Source organism: Pseudonaja textilis, chromosome 11 (assembly GCF_049901715.1).
Source record: "Pseudonaja textilis isolate UNSWEBS1 chromosome 11, rPseTex1.2, whole genome shotgun sequence".
In the NCBI taxonomy this organism is placed as follows: domain Eukaryota; kingdom Metazoa; phylum Chordata; class Lepidosauria; order Squamata; family Elapidae; genus Pseudonaja; species Pseudonaja textilis.
This window is the reverse complement of record NC_142000.1, coordinates 15,935,561-15,959,241: the sequence shown is the minus strand read 5'-3', so window position 1 is coordinate 15,959,241 and position 23,681 is coordinate 15,935,561. Positions and strand designations below refer to the sequence as shown.

The following is a 23,681-nucleotide window of genomic DNA, read 5'->3' as shown; positions in this document are numbered from 1 at the left end:
ATTCCTCACCGCTCAGCTGCCTTTCCCATTTTTGCTTCAGGAAGACAGTACCGATTAATCATATCTTCAATGTTAGGAGGTCATAAATTTTTAAAAAAATAAAATATGCAGCCAGTTTGTCAGATTTAAACCCCTGAACGGAGCATAGGTTTCTACTTTTAAAATACAGGGCGATACAAGATATAGAAAACTGTTATGACTCAAGTACAACTGTTACTTGCCTTAAATTAGCATTCTCTAGTCTACCTGGCATAGTCTACTTGATTGTACTTTAGGAGTACCCGGGTTAAAGTACGTTTGTTTTCAGAAATCCCGGTGTTACTAGTTAATTTAGAATTTACAGGATAGATGCCAAAGCATGATGACCCTAAAGGAGCCACTAAGACTGAAATAAACTGAGTTGTGTTTATGAACATTGTCCCTGTAAATCATTGATGGTTCCTGCTCACTCGGCCTCAGTGAGTCTGGAGTTGTGAAGAAGATGTACCTTGGAATCATGTTCAAAGAGATCCCTGCCATTGGGAGATTTTATAATCCTTCAACTTCTCTTTCCCCCAAATGTTGCTGCTTAAGGGTTAGGGTTAGGGTTGTCTCACAGCTTGAACAGCTAAATAGGAAGAACTGGCTTCCCTGGGCTAGCCTCCCTTACAGATGTTAATTAAAAAAACACAGGTCAATCATAGGACAAGGTTAGTGTAATTAGTTCTAACAAGTCATCTGCATTGCAGTAGAATTGTGGTAATTCATCCATAGACATCTGGTGTGTAAGGTCGAACAATGTCACATGGATCATACTTTTAATTCTATCAGTCGCAGTGAATAATGTAATTTGCATCACGCAATCAAGGCAAAAATTACTTGTTTGTGTCATTTGTGCAAAGATGTGGTGACACATGTGGCATTACTTGCTCATACCATGGACTCCCATGATACAACGGGTCAGAAGGAACGGGTCAATAACATGAATCAATATTTCAGAATTACTACCACAGTTAGTATCTAGACAGAGGATTGCAGTAGTACGTCACTGATTTCCAAAGTCTATGTGCATTTTCCCCCCATTATTTCTTTTCCTTTAATAACACCATTCTGTTTTGCTACATCTATTTTCAGTTAGTTTTGCGAAAAGGAGGACAGGAGAATTTAAAAGTAGCTTAACTGATTTGGCACCCGGAATTTGGAAAATTGTTTAATATTCTTCCCGTGGGGATTTATTAAAATACAATGCTTCTAAAAATATTTTATGAATATCAGTGCATCTTCAGAAATATGACTCCCAAAAAGTGATTGGTTACATGGTAGGTTTTGATTGTTTATACATTCGCATGTCATTTCTACTGTGGGGTTCTTTTAATGGTTATCTTTTAACGTTTTTAAAGCTGTGTTTAGTTTAATGATTATAATTAAAGTCATTTTTTGCTCTTGATGGCTTGCTGAAGTAAAAACAAAAAAGTATATCTACTTATCCTTTTAGCATGTTGGACTATCTTCTCCAGATTCATCCCCCATCCTTCCTCTCGGTGTTACTTGCATACATATTTGTCCTTCGAAAACTCCACTTAATTGGAGGCTCTGCATATAAAAATGTTAATACTAATAAGAATGTCGCCTTCTGATGCCATCAGCATTTTACCTTTCCATGGGTACAGTAATTCCATAACGTCGGATTTAAAAAGCTCTTTTGAACTCAAGCTTTCATTTCTAAAATGCTTTAGGTGACCATTAGTTCCAAATATTTAAAGGCAGACCTAAATACTTACTGAAGTGACAAGCGTGTCTTCTTCAATAAAAAAAAACAGAAATTTGAAGTATTTATCTTTAAGCTTCCTGAACAATTCCAGTGAGCAAAAAAAAAACCTCTGTTGCTTTTTTTATGACTGATAAAAGCAAATTGCTGTTGGGTGTAGAGTAACGTTACAAGCTGTCCTCGGCTAAGTGAGACTTTCAAGTGAATTTTGCTCCATTTTACGACCTTTCTTGTCACAGTTAAGTAAATCACTGCAGGTGATAAGTTAGTAACCTGTTTGTTAACTGAATCTGGTTTCTCCATTGACTTTGCTTGTCAGAAGATTGCAAAAGGGAACCACATGACCCTGGGACACTGCAACCGTCAAAAATATGAGTCAGTTGCCAAGCATTTTGAATTTTGATTATGTGAGACCTGTCATGCCCCTAGTGGAGACGGACTCTGAGGGAGAGGAGGAACAGCCAACAGGGAGTGAAAGTGTGGCTCCGGAGGTTGTGGAGGAGGCTGTGGAAGGGCAGAGGCCGGTTGGGTAGTCAGAGGATGACCCAGGCCCATCCCCTCTCCATCCTAGGGCACGCAGGGAGGAGAGGATCAGGGAGAGACATGGTCTACTGGGGAGGAGAGGGCCTTGATCCTCTTCATGGGCTGCAGCTGTGACAACTGGATAAGAGGATGGACATGTGTATGGGCGAATGCTGGAAACAAAGCATGGAAATATCTCTAGTTTGTGGTTCCTCTCTGAGTTTGGCATCCTTCCCGGTGTGTGTTATCTGTGGGCATCCTCCAGCCCTTATTTTGCCTGATTCATGTTGTTTTTTTCCCCTCCTCCTTGTAACTGGTTGTGTGGGAGTTTTTTGTCTTCCATCAAAGATATTTGGAGCTTAGAAGGAAACGGAAGGAATAAAAGGGGCTTCACCGGGTTTTTGTGTCTGTGTTTATTTTGTATCCCCACCCTGAGTCATCACAAGTCCATAAGTGTGGAAAGTGGTCATAAGTCACTTTTTTCAATACCGTTGTAACTTTGAATGTTCACTAACTGAACTGTTATAAGTCGAGAACTGCCAGTAATATGGTTGATAGATTCCTGACAAAAAAGCTAGAATTTTTAGGAGGAGCATTCTCAGAACATTATTCCTCTTCTATTATCCTCTAAGGCACATGCTTCTAGGTCAACATGCACTTACTTACATGTAAAACAGAACAGAGTAGAATAACAGAGTTGGAAGGGACCTTGGAGGTCTTCTAGTCCAGCCCCCTGCCAGGGTAGAAAACCCTACACCACTTCAGACAAATGGTTATCCAATCTCTTCTTTAAAAACTTCCAGTGTTAGAACATTTGAAACTTCTGGAAGCAAGCAGTTCCACGGATTAATTGTTCTAGCTGTGTTTCTCCTTAGTTCATAAATTTGTGAAAAACATTACAAATGCTTTAATTCAACACGCAGGCATTTTAAAAGAAACTAAAGATTCAAGCTCCGTCTTCTTGCTTTTGTTTGCTCCCATCTGCGTTTGTTATCCATCTTTCTGCTTTTTGTTTTTAATATTTTTGTAATTAATTTGAGGATTGCCCAGAGTCACAGGGAGTTTTGGTAGCATATATATTTAATACATCAATGAACTATATGGCAAGAAAAGCTAAACAGAACAGTGGCTGTTTCTCTCTTGGCCCAAAGCCAATGATATATATATATTTTTTTCCCCTCTACTTCGCATGCAAAACTAGTAGGATTTTTGAATTGTTCTTTCCAGCTTGACTTTAATGTGATTGACGTGCCTAGAACCATCAATTAATGCAGTCAGCGCTGAAGCAAAATCTCAGTGACTGCTTTAAATCGAGATGGCAAGTTTCTGGTGGATGAAATACGTAAGGGACTGAAAGTAAAGTTTGCTCCAAGAAGCTCAAATATTTATTTTTCTAGCTCTTTCCCAAGGGTGGAGGGTTCCAGAAGAACTAACCTGTTGATGTCTGTCTGAAAAAAGAAAGCCTATTTCTCATAATATCTCATATCCAACTTCTGGATAGATTAAAACAAATCCCATTTTTGGGATCTAAGGTTGTGTTTCTTGGCAACGGACATTTAGCAGCATCCAATGTTGCTAATTGCCCCTTTGCTAGGGTTTGTATGCTCTCTCTCTCTTCTGAAGGAGGATTGGCTTTATTTTGCTGGGTTGAGGTTGGCCTCTTCACGCTAAGGACATGATAGAAAGTGGCTAAAGGCCGGTGGTGTTGTACGAATCGAGCCACGGCACATCCACCGGTGTGTCCTTAGAATTTGATGTTCTCCAAAATGCCTTTCTCAAAAGACAAGTCAGCCCATGTCACCCATCTGTGGATTCCCATTTCTGCAGCGCAAACAAAACGAGCGTGGTCATCCGAAGTATAAAAATGTGTGCCTTCGTGCATTTTCTCCCTTCAGTGTAAATCATTGCTTGCTATAAGCATGACATTAGGCGTTGATGAGCCTCCTTTGTTTCTTGATCCTTTTCTTCCAATTTTTGAATATGCATGACACTCATTTCTTTGCTTTCTACAACTCTGTAATGTGACCCTCAAATACCCGGGGTTGCCAGTGTTCTGCCATGGCGTGTATAATATCAGCACTTCTTTGTTTAGAAAGCAAGTGTTGACAGAGTTTGTTGATTACTGTAATCCAGGAAGACGTATATCCTTCACCTCAAGTAAAGAAAGCATTCAGCTGCCTTCTTGATTCTATATATGATTTCAAGATTCACTTAAGGAACATTTTATTAGCGGGCCTTTCTTGCAGTGGAAGTTTAAAAGCTTTCAAGTTAAAGCAAGTGATTTTTCAAGAAGGCAAATTGTTCTGACTTTTAAGTAGTAATTGTACACAGCTGCCTAATTGAAGATAATTTCAACAAGATGTCAACCCTTGTTCCAACGTAGGAAGAGAAAAGAAACGTAACAGGAATGGTACGGAATAAAAACACATTTCTTGATGGGGTTAAGAGAACTATTTTAAAACACAGAGGTCTACATTAAGCTCTGGGATTCGGTTCCAGGAAATGTAGCTGTGGCACAGCTTATCCCTTAACATTGTTGGGCAGTTACAATTGTTGCTGTAAGCTATGTAAATTTGGATAGATGACAGACAGACAGACAGACAGACATGATAGGTAGTTATAGTAGGTAGGTAGATTTGGTTGGTAGGTAAACAGGCAGATGTGGTAGGTAGATTGATAGATCGGCAGGTTGATTGAATTGGAAGTAGGTGGATGGATGGGTGGATGGATAGAAAGATATGGATTGAGATAGATGGATAGAAATGGTTGGATGAGATAGACGGAGATGGATGGATGAGAGAGATGGACAGACAGAAAAAAAGGAATATCCAAATCATGATGGCTGCACATTTTGAAAGGCTGTTTGAAGGAAAAACAACAATTTTGCATCTCTAGTAAATGAGAGATTTATATTCCATATATACTTTTAGAAGCTTTTATTTCCCTCAATTCTGTGCTGGCCTCCATCTGGCAGATAGTCAAATATGAAACTAGCAGAGGAGTAAACTTATTCATACTTATTCCATAAATTTACTGGTTGTCCTTCATACTAAAATTTACCACTCCCTCTCCAGAATTTGAATTACCTTTATGCTATTTCTGCTTTTGTGTGTGTGTGTGTGTGTGTGTGTGTGTGTGTGTGTAGGGAAAGAGTAGCTCTTTAAAAACAAAATCAGTTTTTCTCCCACTGGCAGATGAACTGCCAAAGGTGGTTATAAATATTTATAAATTCTTGTAAAATCTGAGCTGATAATTGGAAGGGGAGGCTCTTGGCATGAAACACTTAGCATGCCGTTTTAGAGCGGAAATATATTGACAGTTGTTAACAAGTGCAATAAAAAACCAAGATTATTGTAATAGTTGTAAAATAGGTTGTGTATAGTGGCCTGAATAAGATTAACGACTGATTATAGAGTTGTCCTGTGTTCATTAGAATCCATTAACGCACAAATGCGAGTGGGAAAGGAACTTATCTTACTCTTTTCTCTGCCTTTATAAAGTTTTCAATTATCAGGATCTTCTATTATATGTATGAACATTTTTATGCGTAACAATCCAGTGTCGGATACAGAAACATTCGGATCTCTCTAGAGAATGAAAAGGGAATTCTCGGCAAAATGCCGCCAAAAATCCTTATGTGTTCAAAGTTTGTGAATCAAGAGAGAGAGAAATGTTTGGCAATTTGACAGTCGGGTGGAAATTCTTTCAGTGCTTTGCTTCTTGGGCTTAAAAAAGACATGGATTCACCCAGGAAACATTGATACATAAAAAAAACCAAAAAGGATCCAACCAGATTACACAAATCAGATATGCAGCCTTGGGATGAACCGTGAGGGTCTTGTGATGTTACACATTGCTATACTTAGTTTGGTCCCAAAGGTGCTTTTCGTTTTTTCCATAAAGACATTTCGCTTTTCATCCTGGAAAGGAATATAAATCCTTTCATCCTCTACCACTCAATCAGAACTGAAGAAGCTTCTTGGATGAGAAGCGAGATGTCTAAAAGAAGAAAAAAAAAACCCAAAGAAATTCCAGTTGCCTCCTAAAAAAGCATCGTTGGTACAACCATGACCTAGATGGCTGAGAATCTCCATAAACGTTCTTAGTTTAGCTTCCATTTTAGTGTATTGTCACAGCCTGGTTTATAATTTGATCTTAAATCTTCAATAACAGCCAAATAATTTGGGGGTATGGCTGAAATACTGATTTAAATAACTGCTGTTCCCAGCTGCTGCAGGATTCTGTTTCAGCCTAGCTGTTTCCTCCTCCAGACTACAGATGGCTTGCTGGAGATATAATTTTCAGCTAACCATGATTTCTTTTTTAAAAAAAAAATGTCATCGGTCCTGAGAAATAACTTAAGTTGAAGCACCACCAAGATAAAAGCACCGCAAAACGCAACACCTACACTTTCATCCAGCTAAAACCTCATTTAGCAACTGCCTCCTTTCGCGACCCCTGTTATAACAGCGATGAAAGAGTCACCAATCCTCGCATTTACGATCTTTTCAGAAGAAAGCTGAAGTTGGATCATAAGCCAGCAGTCATGGTTTTCCTTAGCGATTCTTTGCTTTACAACCGAGTTGCCAGGCCCAGTTGTGGTCACTAAATGAGGGACTGCCTGTAGAGTACAACAAACCCGACCACAACAAGGGCAGATCCAGGATACACCTGGTATCATGCCCCTGTCGGAGCCTGAATCTGCGGAGGAGGACAAGCCAGAGTTAGAACCGATGGAGATCGTGGGGGCGGCTCCGTTGGCTTTGAGGAATGTGGGGACCAGCAAGCTGAGGCAGCCCAAGGCCCCTCAGATTTAGGACGGCTCGCTAGCAGGGAGGAATGGGGGCAGGATGACCAAGAGAGGACAAGCAGTAGACATGAGGAACAACAGAGCTTAGGTGATGAGCAAGGACCACCCCCTCCTGATCCCTGAGCACGGAGATTGGAGAGAAGTTGGGGACAGCATAGGCCGACCCGACAACTCAGGAGAAGATCGTCCCGCCCCTCTTCACAAGGCACACCTGGGGACTGAGAATTAAGGAGACATTGTAGGGAGGGGCATTTGTCAGGAACAAACATTGAATTGGTAGAGCTGGGTGTGCCAGTACAGACATTTGGAGTTTGCAGAATTGCTTGCTTCTTCCTTACTTGTGCACTCAATGCCTTCTTCCTGACTTCATGGACTCTTCGTTTGTTCCTTGTTTCTTGGACTCATTTCCCTGTTCCTTTGTTTTGCTGGAATGGGCGCAGCCAGATGCTGGTGTGTGTGCGTGTGCTTTGCTCTGGGACTTGCCAAGAACGTGGGAACATTTGACGGGACATTGGGCGCATTAAAAGGGAGTTTGACCTGGCTCTGTGACCTTCGTGCAGGGGTGGGATTCTACCAGTTCACACCTAGACCGGTTTGCTAGAACTGGTTGTTAACATTCTAAGCAGTTTGGAGAACTGGTTATTAGAAGAAATTACTGGCCTAATCCTGTAAGGAAGGCAGGAAGGAAACATTCTGGTGTTGCTTACAGACACTGCCTCTCCGCTGACCCTTTTTACATTCTTGGCAGGACTAGACTTCCTGTCTCAGGAACATCTCTGGAGTTTTTTCCCCCTCCTTTTTCCCCTACTTTGCTTGTGTGGAGTGACCATTCAAATTTACAATGGCACTGAAAAAAGTGACTTATGACCGTTTTTCACACTTACGACTGCAGCAGCATCCCTACAGTCATGAGAGGCCTAGCGAGGAGATGCGTGCCTAGATGTGAGTGATGTTGAGTTGGCCACGCCCAGCCAATAACATGACCACCAAAACACGCACACCCAGTCACATGACCACCAAGCCACGCCCACCAACTAAGCCATGCCCACAGAACCGGTTGTTAAAATTTTTGAATCCCACCCCTGCCTTCATGCCTTGTCCCTTGGCCTACCAGCATCCCTTCTGTGGTTGTTGGAACCCCTATTCAATTAGGGCCCAGTTGTGACAGGTTAAGGCAGTGAGGACTAACCTCTTTGCCTCGTGCCAAAAATGCGTGTGCTCAACAGCATGCACACTTGCCTGCACCCATAATGCAGTGCATGCACGCTCCCTCCTGTGACCCCCGCCCCCTGCACACGCATGCAGGACCCCGTGCTCCCCCCACCCCCCATGCGCATGCATGTGAGATCCCATGCTCCTCCCTCCCCCATCGCATGCACACGCATCTCCTGCATGTGCCCCACCCTCCATGCATGCGTGGCAGACACCTGAAAATCAGCTGGCTGGCGGGAGGCGCACGCACATGCACAGTAGAACTGAGCTTGAGCGACAGCTCGCCTGTCCGCAGAGATGGCTCTGCGTGCCCCTTCCGGCATGCGTGCCATAGGTTCGCCATCACGCGGTTAAGGGTTTTAAGGGGCACATGGTGTGCCCGCAGCCGTGCCGTGCTGCATCAACTTTCATCGTTGAAAATTTCCCAACTCTCTCACCCTCCCATGCCAGGGTCTATTTTGGGAACGCAGCTGCTTGAGGCTGGCTGAACCTTTTAGCCTGTTGCCCTGCCTTTCCGTTTGCAGGGAAATTTTTACAGGAAGTGGGGAATAAAACCAGTGCCACCCTTTCTTCTCTTGCAGGTACAGGTTAAGCACCCGTTCTTTGTACCGCGGGGCAGTTGAGCGTTGTGACATTTTTTTTTGAAACAGCACTCCTAGAGAAACTCCAGACAGGCAAAAGTTTTGCTTTCCAAACATGTCCCAGTGCCAATCTTCTTTTTCCCCTCCTCTTATCTTAGAAACGAAAATCGGTCTGCAAGGTTTCACCCCCTAAGCCAACCCTCTAAAGTCGACATTCTTCCACAAATTATATTTCACCACCTCCTTGATCAGCTGCAACAGAGTGAATTGTTTTGAAATGGACTGAGTGCAGTTTGGATTTCATTAACATTCTTGTACTCTGCAGATTTGACATCAAGGGTTTATCCTTCTGTGAAATACTGAAATAGGTGTATTCACCTATTCGTTGTTTTATGGGCCTGCAGGTGACTATTTCCCTGTTTCGAAGTAGTTCCCGTGTTATTTTCTTCAGAAGTCAGCTGTTGGATGGGTTGCAGACTGGGACTTTCCATAAACGTTTATGATGCTGGCTTGCAATCGGTGTCATGAAGAGGGAGCTTAAGACCTTATACCTGTTTTGTGCCTTCCTTGTTTGCAGCAACCAACAGGCCTTCCTGTTAGAGAATGAAGAGTGTAGGAACGCAAGCTGCAAGGGTGCACGCCGGTCATTTAAGGTTCATTGGGCGCTGTCCGATCTAAATCAAATCAAGGATGCTGCGGTGGCCACCTTCTTTGACATTTACGAAGATGTAAGTTGAGCTCTTTCCGCCGTATTCCTGCCTTCTTAGCTGCCATCCCCGTTTTCTTGTATGTGTTTGATCCTGATTTAAAACACTGGTTCATATTAGGGGATCATCCGGCAAACCTTGGAAACAAGGTATGTAAACCAGACAACTGGTCATTTGCATTCTTTTAGCAAGTCCTTGAGGCCCCTAGGAGGTTCATCTGTGTCCTCAGGGTCACCTGAGTACTGCAAATAGGTGTGGAGCCTTCTGGCATATGACCAGCTCTCTGCAAGTAATATATATCCTTCCATTCCCCCATCATCCAGTTAGAGCTGAAGAAGCTTGTTGGATGAGAAGCAAAACGTCTTCAAAGACAAACCAGCAAGTCCAGTTGCCTCCTGAAAAAGCACTTTTGAGACAACCCTGACCCGGAGGACTGAGAATCTCCGTAGAGAATCTTCATATTTTTATTTTCTGACACTGTTGACCCTTTTAGTGCTTTTTGACTTGCTTATTCATTTATGTGCTTTTGCATTTTTCTGTCTCTAGGGAATCTTGGATATAATTGTCCTCAGCAAGAATTCTCCTAAAAAAGAGCTTGCTATCCACGCATTAAAAAATAACTTTGAAGCAGATGCCTACTTCGTTAAAGTCATTGGTGAGTGGCTCAGTACGAAAACATTAAAATGCTATTAAGGGGAAAAATCCAATACTGCCCATAGTTTTCCACCCAGCCTAAGAACAGCAGAAAGATGGCTATTAAATAGTAATGAGGTGAGATAGGACATTGCATTAAAATGTATACTTGAGAGGAACAGGTTAAAGAAAACCTAGTTAATCAGGTACAGGTCTGCTTATTTTAGGACATTCTTGCCAGTTCCCGAAAAGTATAAAAAGTAATACAGTATGAATATTTGTGGAAGCATTTGGAATTTTTCATGATTTATCTTTTGTAACGTCAGCTCCCCAGAGTCATCTGGAATTTGGATGGCCTCTACATTTAATGAAATGAGTAACGTTATAATTTCTATTTTATCCTCCATTTTACTCAAGAGTAAGAACATCCACAGCAATGTTACTTTGATGTCTGTCTCAGATACAAGGCATGAAAAGGGAACCAGAAAGCAGAAAGAAAATAGATTTGTTGGTAGCCCCTAAAATAACCAAGGGCTTATTAAATTGTGTGGAGATGTCAGGTTCCAAAAAAAAACCAAGAGAGACATACTGAGTTTTTTCTAAGCAGTTTCTTTGATTGTTCTTCATCTATAAAGAAGAAATCTTAACAAACTCAAGCAGCTATTTGCATCATTAAGAACTGTGGTGATAGAAATGTGCATGGGGAGAATAACGAATCTTGCAAGTTTACCCAACGGATGACATAGTGAACAAAACTGTTACAGAATCCGGTAGTCCTGTTAGAAATACTTCGAAATACTCCTCTCAGAGGGGAGCAACTGAAACAGACTGTGAAGTGGGTGTATGAGGTCTCTAACAAGGCTTTGAGCTCTAAGCACATCGCGCTTATAAGCAGTATCCTGAATAACAGAAAGCGCGATTCCTATCATCTTCTTGGTTGTCTTCACCACTCTCTGTATGGACTTTCTATCTGATGCACTGCTGCCAGCAAACCAAACAGGGATGCAGTTCCCAATCGTGCCTCTGTAAGAAGCGGCCAGGACAGAAGAAGAAAGAAGTGCTCTCTACGCTACAAATGATTCAAGTCATCATCCCAAATTTGTTTCCACCTCTTGTTCAGGGGGAAGAAATTATCTAAGGGAAGCAAATGCGAAAGACATTAGCTGTGGCTTAGGAATAGGGCTGTTTTTAGACAGAGTTATAGAGAATTAACTTCAGGACATTCTACCGCTTGCTGTTCCTGACTACACAGCTGGGAGATGTCAGCCCACAGCTAGTATCATCATAAAAAGAGTTTATTTTTCTGCCTCACCAGGCATTCTGATGGGAAGCGTTGATCCTCCAGCTCTGAGGAATAAAACTGGCTTCAGATGTTTGGAAGGAACGGTGGGGTGGCGGGAAGAGAGGCTCTCTAATGTTTAAACTAAAATAATATCTGTTTTAAATGAATAGCAGTAGCACTTACCAAATAGCGCTTAGACTTACAGAAAAGTCCCATGTTTCTTGGCCTGGTTTTTCAGGTGTGGTTTGCCATTGCCTCCTTCTTAGTGCTGAGAGAAAGTGACTGGCTCAATCTAAGGTGTCAGTCGGCGATTTTGGGTAGCCATGCTCTATGTTTCTGCAGTGCTCAATCAATCAATAAAATATGCAAGTTCTTCCTCCCTACATCAATAGCAATTGCCCTTAGACTTATCTACCGCTTCACGGTGCTTTTACAGCCCCTTCTAAGCAGTTTACAGAGTCAGCCTCTTGTCCCCAACAATCTGGGTCTTCATTTTGCCAACCAAAGAAGGATGGAAGGCTGAATCCACCTGGAGCCGGTCAAGATTGAACTCCTGGCTGTGGGCAGAACTAGCCTGCAATATGACATTTCTAAGCACTGTGGAAGGAAGGAAGGAAGGAAGGAAGGAAGGAAGGAAGGAAGGACAATAGCTTTGTTTTCAAAGATACTCAGTTTTTGCAGTAAGTTATTAAGGAAATAACTGCTTAATCACAGCATGTTTCACCCTTACTTGGCACCAAGATGAAGTGGTTTTAAGAACGAGTGTTTTTTGAAGATATTAAGGGCAAGGAAGACAAAGAACAAACACAGCGTTAAAATATTTTGTTTTCCCATGGTCAGTACATTTACCTGCTCAGGCAACCCGAATTAATACATATTATTAATACTTTTTCATGTTTGCATTTAGAAAGAAACAAAACTTCTGCAGACAAGATCTAAAGCTCCATAGCTTTTAATGAGCCAGAAGCAAAAAAAATCCTTTAGAAAGGTTTTCTTTTTTTTTTTTTCAAATAATTTTTAGCAGGCATGTTAATTCCCCCCCCCACCCCCAATTCCCCCCACCTTGGTGTCTTTGACACCAAGTCACTCAGCTGATTATGAAACACGAGAGCATCTTCGTTGCGCAAGGAGTCATAAAAAATATATGTTTTTCCAAGCCCGAATGGTGTGAGGCAAACGTCCATAATTCCTTATCCCTGAGCCTTTATAGCTTCATTTGCCTTGGCAAAATGAGAAAGTAGGCAGCCACAATCTTTAAATTGGAGGGTGTTTGCCTAAGAAACACTGTTCACAGTGCTAACAACCATGGATCTTTTCTCTTGTTTACCCACAGTGCTGAGCGGCCTTTGCTCAAATGACTGTCCTCGCAAGATAACAGTAAGTATGCTCTTAAAATCCATTCCTGGGGAATTCTGGCATCTCCAATCCAGACCATCGTTCTGTTTGTCAAAAGATAGCCATGTCCTGGTCGCTCACCATTTCATCATGACAAGGACAACCAAAGCCACACTTTCTTGAATGGGAGAAATTTAACTTTTAATTCAGTTCTCTGTCATGACAGAGAACCATGCTGGAAAAATACCATTTCTTCAGGCACTTTGAAATCTTAGCTCTTGTTCACCGTTTTCATGTTGTTCTCTTTTACTCCTTGTACTGTACTGTAAGGTATTTTTAACAACTCCTCCCACCAGAGGTGGGATTCAGCAGGTTCTGACCAGTCCTGGAGAACCGGTAGCGGAAATTTGAGTAGTGCGTAGAACTGGCAAATCCCACCGCCGACTGGCCCCGCCCCCATCTAGTCTCCGCCTCCTGAGTCCCAGCTGATTGGCTGGGTCTTCTTTTGTTGCCCTGCACAGGAGAACGGAGCTGGAAAGCAGGTTAGTGGGGTGGGGAGGGGATGGGGATTTTGCAGTATCCTTCCCCTGCCACGCCCACCAAGCCATGCTCACAGAACCGGGAGTAAAAAAAAAATTGAATCCCACCACTGCCCCCCACCCATGTTTTTTTAAAGCAAATGGATGATTAATGTTTATTATAGAGCATTGTCTAGTTTAGACCATGGATGTGCATGGAATTTCCTTAGTGACCCAGCACACAGAATAACAGAATTGGAAGGGACCTTGGAGGTCTTCTAGTCCAACCCCCTGCTCAAGCAGGAAATCCCATACCATTCCAGATAAGTGGCTGTCCAGTTTCTTTTTTACATCCTCCAGTGATGCAGCACCCACAACTTCTGGAAGCAAGCTGTTCCACTGACTAATTGTTCTGTCAGGAAATTTCTCCTTAGTTCTAACTTGCTTCTCTCCTGGATTAGTTTCCATCCATCACTTCTTCTCCTGCCTTTAGCTACATTGGAGAAGACCCCCACCTTCTTGGTGGCAGCCCCTTACAGCTTAAAGATATTCATTGGATTAAAAGTAACATTGGCTGTTCAGTTTGCCATTTATACTGTGTGTGTATATATATATATATACTGTGTGTATATATATATATATATATATATTCTGCCTCTCATCAACCAGTGGACAAGGTTATGATGTATCTTCCAAATAAATATTTGAAAACAGTGAAGTCATTTTGAAAACTCCAACTTCTGACAGCTACTTCAGGGCAGTTTTGATCCCTGAGGCGTGTTGTTGTTGAAATGGTTGCTTCTCATTTGGGCCTTTTGTTTTGTTTTGTTTTGCTTTTGGTCACTTTCAACCACTTTCCTTATTCTTTACTTTCCCTTCCCAAAGGTGACTTTTCCCACCATCTTGAAAAATGCAGAGGACGTTCTGCTTTCCCTGCGTTTTGTCCTTCCGATCTGTATTTATCATTGCGTTTAATTCCCAAGGAGACACGTTTATGGCTCGTAGATATTTTTGACTTCAAAAAAACCAAAAAAACCTGTATATATGGAGGCACTGCTGGGGCCGAGTATTAATAGTGCTGTAGATTTTTCTTTGCTTGCAAAGCATCATTTTCTTTTGGGCTAAACACTTTACTCTTCTTTTAAAACAGCCTCAGAGTTGTATCGATATTCAGAACTTCCAAGGGAGGTGCCTTGGTCACATATAAGCTTTAAACTCACAACTGGAGAAATTCAGTTTGGTCTTTTAGGAAGCAGCGTGTGTTGCATCTTTCTTATTATTATTTTTTTTACACTGAACATCAAATGAGCTCTGGCATCTTAAATCACCATGTCCTTGTCCAAGGGCTTAAAGTTTTTTAAAAAAACGTTGTGTCTTTTACAAGGCGTGGTGTTTCTAAATGGAAGGAAATGGAGACAGGAAGCAAATCATACCAGAAGGATCTAGAGAGGTGTTTAATGGATGCCGCCAGACCGTGTCTATTAGCTAGAAGGTATTTCACTAATGAGGACAGCTCAGTAAAATATGTGAGCAATAGGTATGTAAATCCTGGCCTTAGAAATAAGATTGGTGATGTACAGAAAACACATAGAGAAATAAAAAGTCAAGCAAATGGAGTAGAACAAGGGAAGTGGATACACACAGTGGGTGTGTAAAGCAAACCTGAGCTGTACATGATCAGAAGCAGCTTAGACAACAAATGGAGCAGAGCTGAAGAAAGCGGAAAGCTTACAGCTTGCCTCAGAACTTAATATTTGCTTGTTGGTATTATTAGTTATATATTTGTAGGCGTAGAGCAGGCAGAGCTGAGGGCGGAGTTGAACATGTCATCAGCTCAGAGTCCTTACGTTGCCACAAACAATCCCCCTTGAATTCCGTCCATCTTTACCTGGCACCCATTAAGGGCTGACCATTCGTTGACTAAGTAGGCTTGAAATAATAAACCTCGTGTGCTCTCGATCCTTTGCGACCGACATTATCCTGCCTTTTCTCCAGCAGCTCAAGGGTGGGACATGGGGCTGCAGTGGTAAGGCCAGCTGTAGTTCCATTTTATTGCCTGTGCTGTCCAGACGGTATATAGGTAACTGGGAATTGAGATAGTTAAGTTAGAATTGGAAGCTGTCCCCTTAAGGGAATGCCTCACGGTAAATGGAGTTAATGCATCATGGGAAATGTAGTTCACGTCATGTGGTCACATCTGTCATCCTGCTTGGTCACTGAATTGACCCTTGCTTGGTGGGGGGAGTTTCCTTTACTCTTGCTCGGATGCCAGCATTGTGCTGGTGTTTCACCCTCTGCTCCGTCGTTGTGGGATGAAAGAGCGCTATAATTTTACACCATGAAGCAAACGAACGTCCCAAAGTCATAGCTGAGTGTGACTTGAATTGGTTGAGCCCCAGAAACAGGAATGCATCCAGTATAGAAACGTGGGTAAAAACTCAGAGGAGGTCATGAGTAGCACCTTCCCACTCACATTTCTGGCAGCTCTTTTTCGGAGGCATGTGAAACAGCCATGTAGCCATTTACAGTGTTGACTCCCGAAATCTCTCTTTCAAACTGACCAGCTGGGTGACCTCAGTACCAACTTCAGTATATTGGTTTATGTCTTTATGAAAGTACAGTTAGTCCTCAGCTTAACAATCAAAACTGACGCCCCAATTTCCGTGCCTAAGCGAGACAGTTGCTGAGTGAGCTTTTGCCCCACTTTACATCCTTTCTTTCCAAAGCTGTTAAGTGAACCACTGAGGTTATTAAATCAGTAATAAGTGGTGTGGGGACCATAACTTAACACCAATAAGACCAAGGAACTTATAGTGGACTATAGAAGGAACAAATCGGACATCCAGCCCTTGCTTATCAGTGGGGACCGAGTGGAGCAAGTGGCCAGTTTTAAGTTTCTGGGTGTTACCCTAAAAGAGGACCTGACCTGGGGAGCTCACATTGCAACACTAATCAAAAGGGCCCAGCAGGGATTATACGACCTGAGGCTTCTCAGGAAACAACAACTGAATGGAAAACTGCTGGTGACCTTCTACCGCTGCACCATAGAGAGTATCTTAACTTTCTGCACCTCTGCATGGTTTGCCAATTGCACAGTGGCAGATAGGACAGCACTCCAGAGGGTTAACGTCATTGCCCAGAGGATCATGGGTTGCCTTCTCCCCTCTTTGGAAGAGCTTCATAGCTCCCACTGCCTTAAGAAAGTTAAAAACATCCTTAAAGATCCATCTCATCCTGGACACCCTTTTTTTTGAACTATTACTATCTGGCAGACAGTACAGAATAATAAAAACAAGGACAAATAGGCTGAAAAACAGCTTCTAGCCCAGGGCGGTAGCTCTTTTGAATTCTACTGTATAGTGCAATATTAATGCAATATCAGGGGTTTTCAATTCAATTGCATAGAAACATGAATTGATGTGTGTTTTTGTTTATTTTCATAGTCATAAGGTACACTGAAGATGGTATTTAATTTTGTTGTACGAGGTGCAATGACAATAAACTAAACAGTAAGCTGGTTGTTAAGTGAACCTGGCTTCCCCATTGACTTTGCTTGTCAGAGAGTCGCTAAACGTGACTCGGGGGGACACTGCAACCATCATAAATGCATGCCAGTTGCCAAGTGTTTTGAATTTTGACGATGTGACCATGGGGATGCTTCAGTGGTCATTAAGTGTGAAAAACGGTCCTAAGTCACTTTTTTTTCCCCCAGGGTCGTCGCAGCTTCAAATGATCCCTAAATGGTTGTAACTCAAGGTTTGCTTGTGTTCCCTTTGTTTCTCCTAAGTCTCCCACTCATTGGTTGTTGCTTCCCCCCCGTTCCTAAAAGAGAGAAAGAAACACAAAGCAATTAAAAAAAGAAAACCTATCAAACTGCCATACAATCACTGTAACTTCAGCTTGCCTGAATCTGGCATCTCCTCGTACTATCAAACTGTCAGCTTGCAGTCAATCATATTTTAGACTTGCATTAGCTGATGAGAAGGAATATTTCCGCTGGAAGCATTTGCAGTTTTCGGCATCGCTGCCCTGGAAAAGATTGTCCCCAAGATGATTTTTTTCAAGAGGCAACTGGACTTTCTGTGGGGTTTTTTTTGAAAATGTTTTGGTTCTCATCCAAGAAGCTTCTTCAGCTCTGACTGGAAGGTGGGAAATGGAAGGATTTATATTCCTTGCAGACAGCTGGTCATTTGCATCCTTTTAGAGGGTTGTTGAAGAACTTGGAGGTTTATCTGTGTCCTTGGGGCCACCTGAATAGTGCAAATGGATGTGGAGCCTTCTTGCAAATGACCAGCTGTCTGCAAGGAGTATAAATCCTTCCATTCCCCACCACCCAGTCCGAACTGAAGAAGCTCCTTGGATGAGAAGGGAAACGTCTTCAAAGAAAAAACAAGAATGTCCAGTTGCCTCCTGAAAAAGCACCTTCGGGACAACCATGACCTGGAGGACTGAGAATCATTACAGATATTTCTGAAGATTCCTTGTCCCCAGGCCAGAGGGTGACTTTAAACGCTACTGTGTGTTCACATCAACCTTGAAGCTTCGCAGCTAGGTTAAAGCTAAGTTATAGATGGAAAAAAGGCTATTTTTTTTTTGTATGTTATACAGCAGTGGTGACTAACCTTTTTGGGCTCCTGTCCAAAATTGTCTGAAAATTGTGCGCGCGCTTGTGGCGCTCGCATGCCAGCGCCCAGAAGGCAATGTGCCCGCCTCCCCATGCCCCCTGCGCTTGCACGTGTGATTCCCCCATGCCACTGCCCCCTTACCTGCACTGCACACCTCCCAGCTGATTTTCAGCCCGTTTGAGGTCTTTTTTGGCCTCCCACAGAACTCAAGGGAAGCCTCTGGAGCCTTTGGAGGCCGAAAAGTGGACCCGTTTCATTATTTCCGGTATTTCCGGAAATATAGGAAGTGACAAAACGGGCCTGTTTTCCGGCCTCCAAAGGCTGCAGGGGCTTCCCTTGAGTTCCTTGGGTGTGACATGGCTTGGTGGACGTGGCAGGGAAAGGATATCGCAAAATCCCCATTCCCTCCTCACCTCACTAACCTGCTTTCCAGCTCCATTCTCCTGTGCAGCGCAATGAAAGGAGACCCAGCCAATCAGCTGGGACTCAATAGGAGGCAGAGAATAGATGGGGGTGGGGCCAGTCAGTGGTGGCATTTGCCGGTTCTCCGAACGACTCAAAATTTCCACGACCGGTTCTCCAGAACCGGTCAGAACCTGCTGAATACTACCTCTGGTCGAGACTGACTGTAGTTCATTTCAGATGGGTAGAAATAGCTATCTGTTTATTTAATCTGTTTATTTTTCAAATCATAGAAAAACACTGCGAACAAAGGAAGGAATTTGTTGGAGGAGAATGGTTTCTTATGCCAATGTTTAGGACCAGAAAGGGAAATAATGCAATGTCCCTTTCCTTTCAGCCTTTTGGTGTGAATCAACCTGGACCTTATATTAAGTATACCACCGTCGATGCCAATGGATACTTGAAAAATGGGTCAGGTAAGACTACTTCCTATTGATTGTGGCATTGGTTTTTCAACGCACCGATCCATATATCAGGTTCTGTATAACACAAATGCAGATTTGCCTCTTTTAGAGGTGACTCCCCACTTCAGGGTTCTGTGTTGTTTAGAGCTAAGAACAAGGATAAGTCCTGAATATTCCTAGCCAGGTAATAATAATAATCTCCAAGAGTTGTGGGAAATGAAATGCATTTATTTTAAAAAGAAAAACAACAGGTAAAGGCTTTTCTTAGGAAGGAAGGAAGGAAGGAAGGAAGGAAGGAAGGAAGAAAGAAAGAAAGAAAGAAAGAAAGAAAGAAAGAAAGAAAGAAAGAAAGAAAGAAAGAAAGAAAGAAAGAAAGAAAGAAAGAAAGAAAGAATCATTGTTGTTGACTTCTTGTTAAGGGTCAGGGAGCACAGAATTAATGCAGCTTTAAATAAATGCATTGTGACCTTTCTTGGGTCTTTCTTAATTGCACTCATTGGATCTATTTATGCAGCCATATATTTTCCCCCCTACTGCTAATGAATAATAATAGAGTCAGCACTTTCCCAGGCTTGCATATTTTAATATTTGGGGGGGGAGGGGTGGAGGGGGGGTGGGGAGCTAGCGCCATAATCATATACGGTGTTGTGGAACAGCTGGCTGCAGGTACCCATATAATTAAGGAGATTATAATAAGCATTTCATATACAGAGAGACCATGTTTAACTACTCCAATCTGGTAACAGACTGGATCTCAGCAGGAGCAGTGTCAGTCTGGGTGGTTTTATAATCATCTGGGCTTTTAATAAATTAAAACATTTTTAGCACACAGATGGTAAGAAAAACCTGTCCCTTGATAGAAGGACAGCAAGAAATATAAATCCTAATGAAAGCTGAATCTCTGGAGCATTCAGTTCCCTGGAAAATGAGCTCACCTGAATTTCCAGGGGTTTGACATTTATAGGCTAACCCAGGCCTATGGCCAGCAGCACAATCAAAAAGGGGAAAGTTTAGATATCCCAGGGTTGGTTGGTTTGTTTTATTCAATCTAGACATTTGCTCTTTGGGTGCAAAAAGGAAAGATCTTCCCGAGAGGTTCTCCTAATTGGCTGATCTTTGATTGTAATAAATTAAAGTTGAAGTATAAGTAATTTCTACTTGCTGACATCACTCCCGAAATAGAACGCAGGTTTGCCAGGTTTTGTGTGGTGGCACCTGAACCAGGCAAGAATAATTAAGAGCAATTGAACCTGCCTGATATGGATAGCCAAAAATGGCCAAGGCTCAGCATTAACCATGTCAGCAATTATAGGACATTTCTCTGTCAGAGAACTTTATAATTCTTAAATCCTTTTGTATAATGTTATTGTTTTATTTAATACGTAATATATTTATTCAATTTCAGTAGCCACCCATCTCAGTCAATGACTCTAGTGGGTTTACAATTCAAAAAATAAATTACAAATAAAATACTAGAAACATTGCAAAAGGATTTAAAAAATTTAAAAAAAACACAGAACTGTCCGTATTTAAATATAGTACCAGATACTTGGACAGTTGGCATTTCTATAGTATTTGTATTTTATGCTGCAGTTTCAAGTTATATGGTATTATCCAGCTTGTTAATTTTTTTTTCTTGTTACATATGCGAAGCCTAAGCAAGCCTATTAACATATTCTAATGCAGTAATGTCTTGTAGCCAATATTTTGTTTTTGCTTTTTTCTGTACATGTACTTTTTAAAACTGTCCTGACATTGTCAAATTAGTTTTGGATATTTTGAATATTAGAATGCCAATTCTCTCAAGCCAGTTAATGACCACAATAAAGTTAAGCAAGCGAGTAAATTAAAACTGGTGTGTGTGTGTGTGTGTGTGTGTGAAACCAAACCCTGGAGAGATCTCTCTAACATTGATCCAGTTCTACGCCTAATTCAACATCAAGAAATCAAAAGTATGAGTCATGATTGCTCCTAAAATACTCAAAATTATTGAATAGCCAAATGTGCATTTGTCTGGGCTAGATCAGCTCATGTTATGTGGGAAGGAGGCTTTTGATTAGGCTACAGAGATTTAGGTGGTACGACAGAAATATGAGCACTCTTGAACAGACTGAATTGCAAAAGAAAAAAAGGAGGAGGGGAGAGCCATGAATTTATTCAAGACTCTTAGTCTGAATATTAGGTGGACGACATGATAAACCATAGATCCTAAGCACTAAATAGGATGTGATAATGAATGAAGATGTGACTAGTACTAACCAATACTGATTTTTAGGACTTATCAAATTCGATACCAAATGTAAAGAATTATGTGTTATTCACATATTATTTTTTCTGTATTTTTGAATTTGTACATTTTTAAGTTTGTAAATAAAATTGTTCTTTAAAAAAACATTTTTTTAAAAAAGATAAACCATAGATCATTTTTCTAAAGTAAAATCTGAAAAACCTGTTTCCCTTTTAAGAATATACTTCCTAAGAAGTCCAGGTTTCCCTCAGTTTTAGCCAAAATCAGATTCTGTCTCAGAGAAGAGAAGTGCTCATCTTAACCATAAATTCACAGAATTGCGCTTGTCCCAATAGGAGAGATCTTCTCCAGGCCAATCACTATAGGGCTGTGAAGACCCACAATCCATGAGAATTCCATCTTGATGGCTTCTTGGCTTCAACTCCCAGAATTCCCCCTGGCTGGGGAATTTCTGGGAGTTGAAGTCCACAAGTCTTAAAGTTGCCAAAGTTGGACAACCCTTAATCTAGGAGAACCGATGTCACTTTGTAGGACTCCGGTCCTCCTCTGGTGACCACAGAGCATAACTTGTTGCCTTTCCTAGCGGTCCAGTTTGTTCGTCAGAAGGACATTTCTGAGTGGTTTTGAGGACACGTTTCCATGTTTGATTTGGACAGTAACGGTTGTAGGACATAAGCCTGTTTTCTGCAAAGCAGGTCTGGGAAGAAGTAGATGATGTAAAAAGTACAAATTGCAAATGTGGGGCAGAGGAGCTGAAGAGAGATAAGTGGGACGTCTACTGAATTCGACCCCAAATTTAAAGCCTTAGGTTGAATAAATATTGATGGCTTTGAGAAGTTGGGTTTTAAATATTAATGGCCTGTTGTTTGCAAGCAAAGTTAAAAGTTACTTCTTGGGCGATAAAATTCAGTGCTGCTTTCTTTCCCTCCCGACTTTTGCAGTCAAACACATGATGAAAACAGCAGTTATTAGATTAGCCCCTGACAGCTCCTAAGGGAAGGAACTTTGGTTTCAGAATGAGAACACAGGGAGGAAATTAGTTCATCATTTTCCCTCAAGCAATACAATACAGGAATAAACATAATTGTTGGCGTATACACTTAGTGCTTTTGAATGTTTCACGTATCTTACTTCAGTTGTTCTTAACCACTGCCCTAAAAAGTGGCAACTAATTGTCTGATCTACAACACTGCACTAGTTCTCTTACATTAGCCGTTGATTTTATGCATATATTCATTACTTATTAAAACACAGGCCATCTGTGTGTTTCTGCATTGGAAGAAGTTTAAACTTTAGTGTTATCCGATAGATTCTTTTATGTTTAAAGCTGAAGAACCCTATGGATTTTTTGCAATTTTCTTAATAGCACTCCAGTAATATTTTTATTGGTACATTACTATTAAGCATCTCCAGCTGCAGTTTAGTCTGAAATATTCAGTGTTTCCAGAGAAGAAGATTGGTCTCTGAATAGTTTCTTAGGCGCTGCGCTTCAAGAATGTAGGGCCCTGTTCTTTAATTGTATTTAAATTTACGTTCAATTAAAATTAAATACAGTCGATATGATTACTGTTCAATCATGTGTATAATGTCTTTGCTCTTTCGTCACATTATAAATTACCATTTGGTAACAGTGATGGGGTGTCTTTAGGTACCATGCATCATAGTTTTGGGAAATGCTCATGGCTGTACGGTCTCAGACCACATGCCCTTACCTTAAAAAAGAAAAAGAAAAAAAATAGTCAGATTACTCCATTTAAGCTAGCATTGCCTGCCCGGGCAAGATTTGTCTCAAGAACAATTGAAACTGCTGAACAAGATCAGCTCTTTGCAAGATGTCTATGGAGATTCTCAGCCATCCGGCCACGGTTGTCCCAAAGGTGCTTTTTCAAGAGGCACCTGGACTTTCTGGTTTTTCCTTGAAGACGTTTCGCTTCTCATCCAAGAAGCTTCTTCAGTTCTGACTGGATGATGGGGGAATGGAAGGATTTATCTTCCTTGCAGTCATCCGGTCACTAGCATTCTTTCAGAGAGACCTTGAGGCCGCTTGGAGGTTTATCTCTGCCCTCAGAGTCACCTGAATAGTGCAAATGGGTGTGGAACATCCTGGGAATTACTGGAAGGACTGTGTCGTAAACAGGAGTTAGGTGGTGTCTTATCTCTCTGTTCAATCATAATGTAGAGGGCCTCTTTGCCAAACTGAACCTTTAATTTACAAGAACAAGTTGGCATCTCTGACGGGAAAAATTCCAGAGATGCAGCCACCTCTGTTTTAAGCAGGGGTGTGTGACCTGATAATGAAACTCTGTTCTTGCATCCTCATTTTTCCCTGGCCTACGTCACGCCATTAGCACAATCCAACACGCTTCCGTGAACGAAACACTGGGAAATGGAACCTCAGTTACTGCATACGCAGAAGAAAACAATGGGAATGGCTTCTCAGCGCCAGCAGTTCGCTCGTGTCTCTAAAATTCTCTCCTTTATGTTCGGAAGCATTTCTTGCGGAAAGGGAGCAAACAAACAAAATTATGTCAGGCTCTGTGTACCTTGTACATTCTATTGGCGCATCCCATTATGCGTTCTTCTGCTCTATCTCAT

General features: G+C 41.7%; 1 protein-coding gene across 2 annotated transcripts in view; it reads left to right on the top strand.

Moving 5' to 3' along the window:
- ITFG1 (integrin alpha FG-GAP repeat containing 1) overlaps positions 1 to 23,681 on the top strand; it is an 84,425-nt gene that overhangs the window by 32,156 nt on the left and 28,588 nt on the right. For both annotated transcript variants that reach the window (XM_087940667.1, XM_026713997.2), the window contains exons 11-14: positions 9,450 to 9,600; positions 10,126 to 10,234; positions 12,828 to 12,871; positions 18,772 to 18,850. In XM_087940667.1, the coding sequence (XP_087796793.1) occupies positions 9,450 to 9,600; positions 10,126 to 10,234; positions 12,828 to 12,871; positions 18,772 to 18,850 (383 nt within the window). The remainder of the gene's footprint in view (positions 1 to 9,449; positions 9,601 to 10,125; positions 10,235 to 12,827; positions 12,872 to 18,771; positions 18,851 to 23,681) is intronic.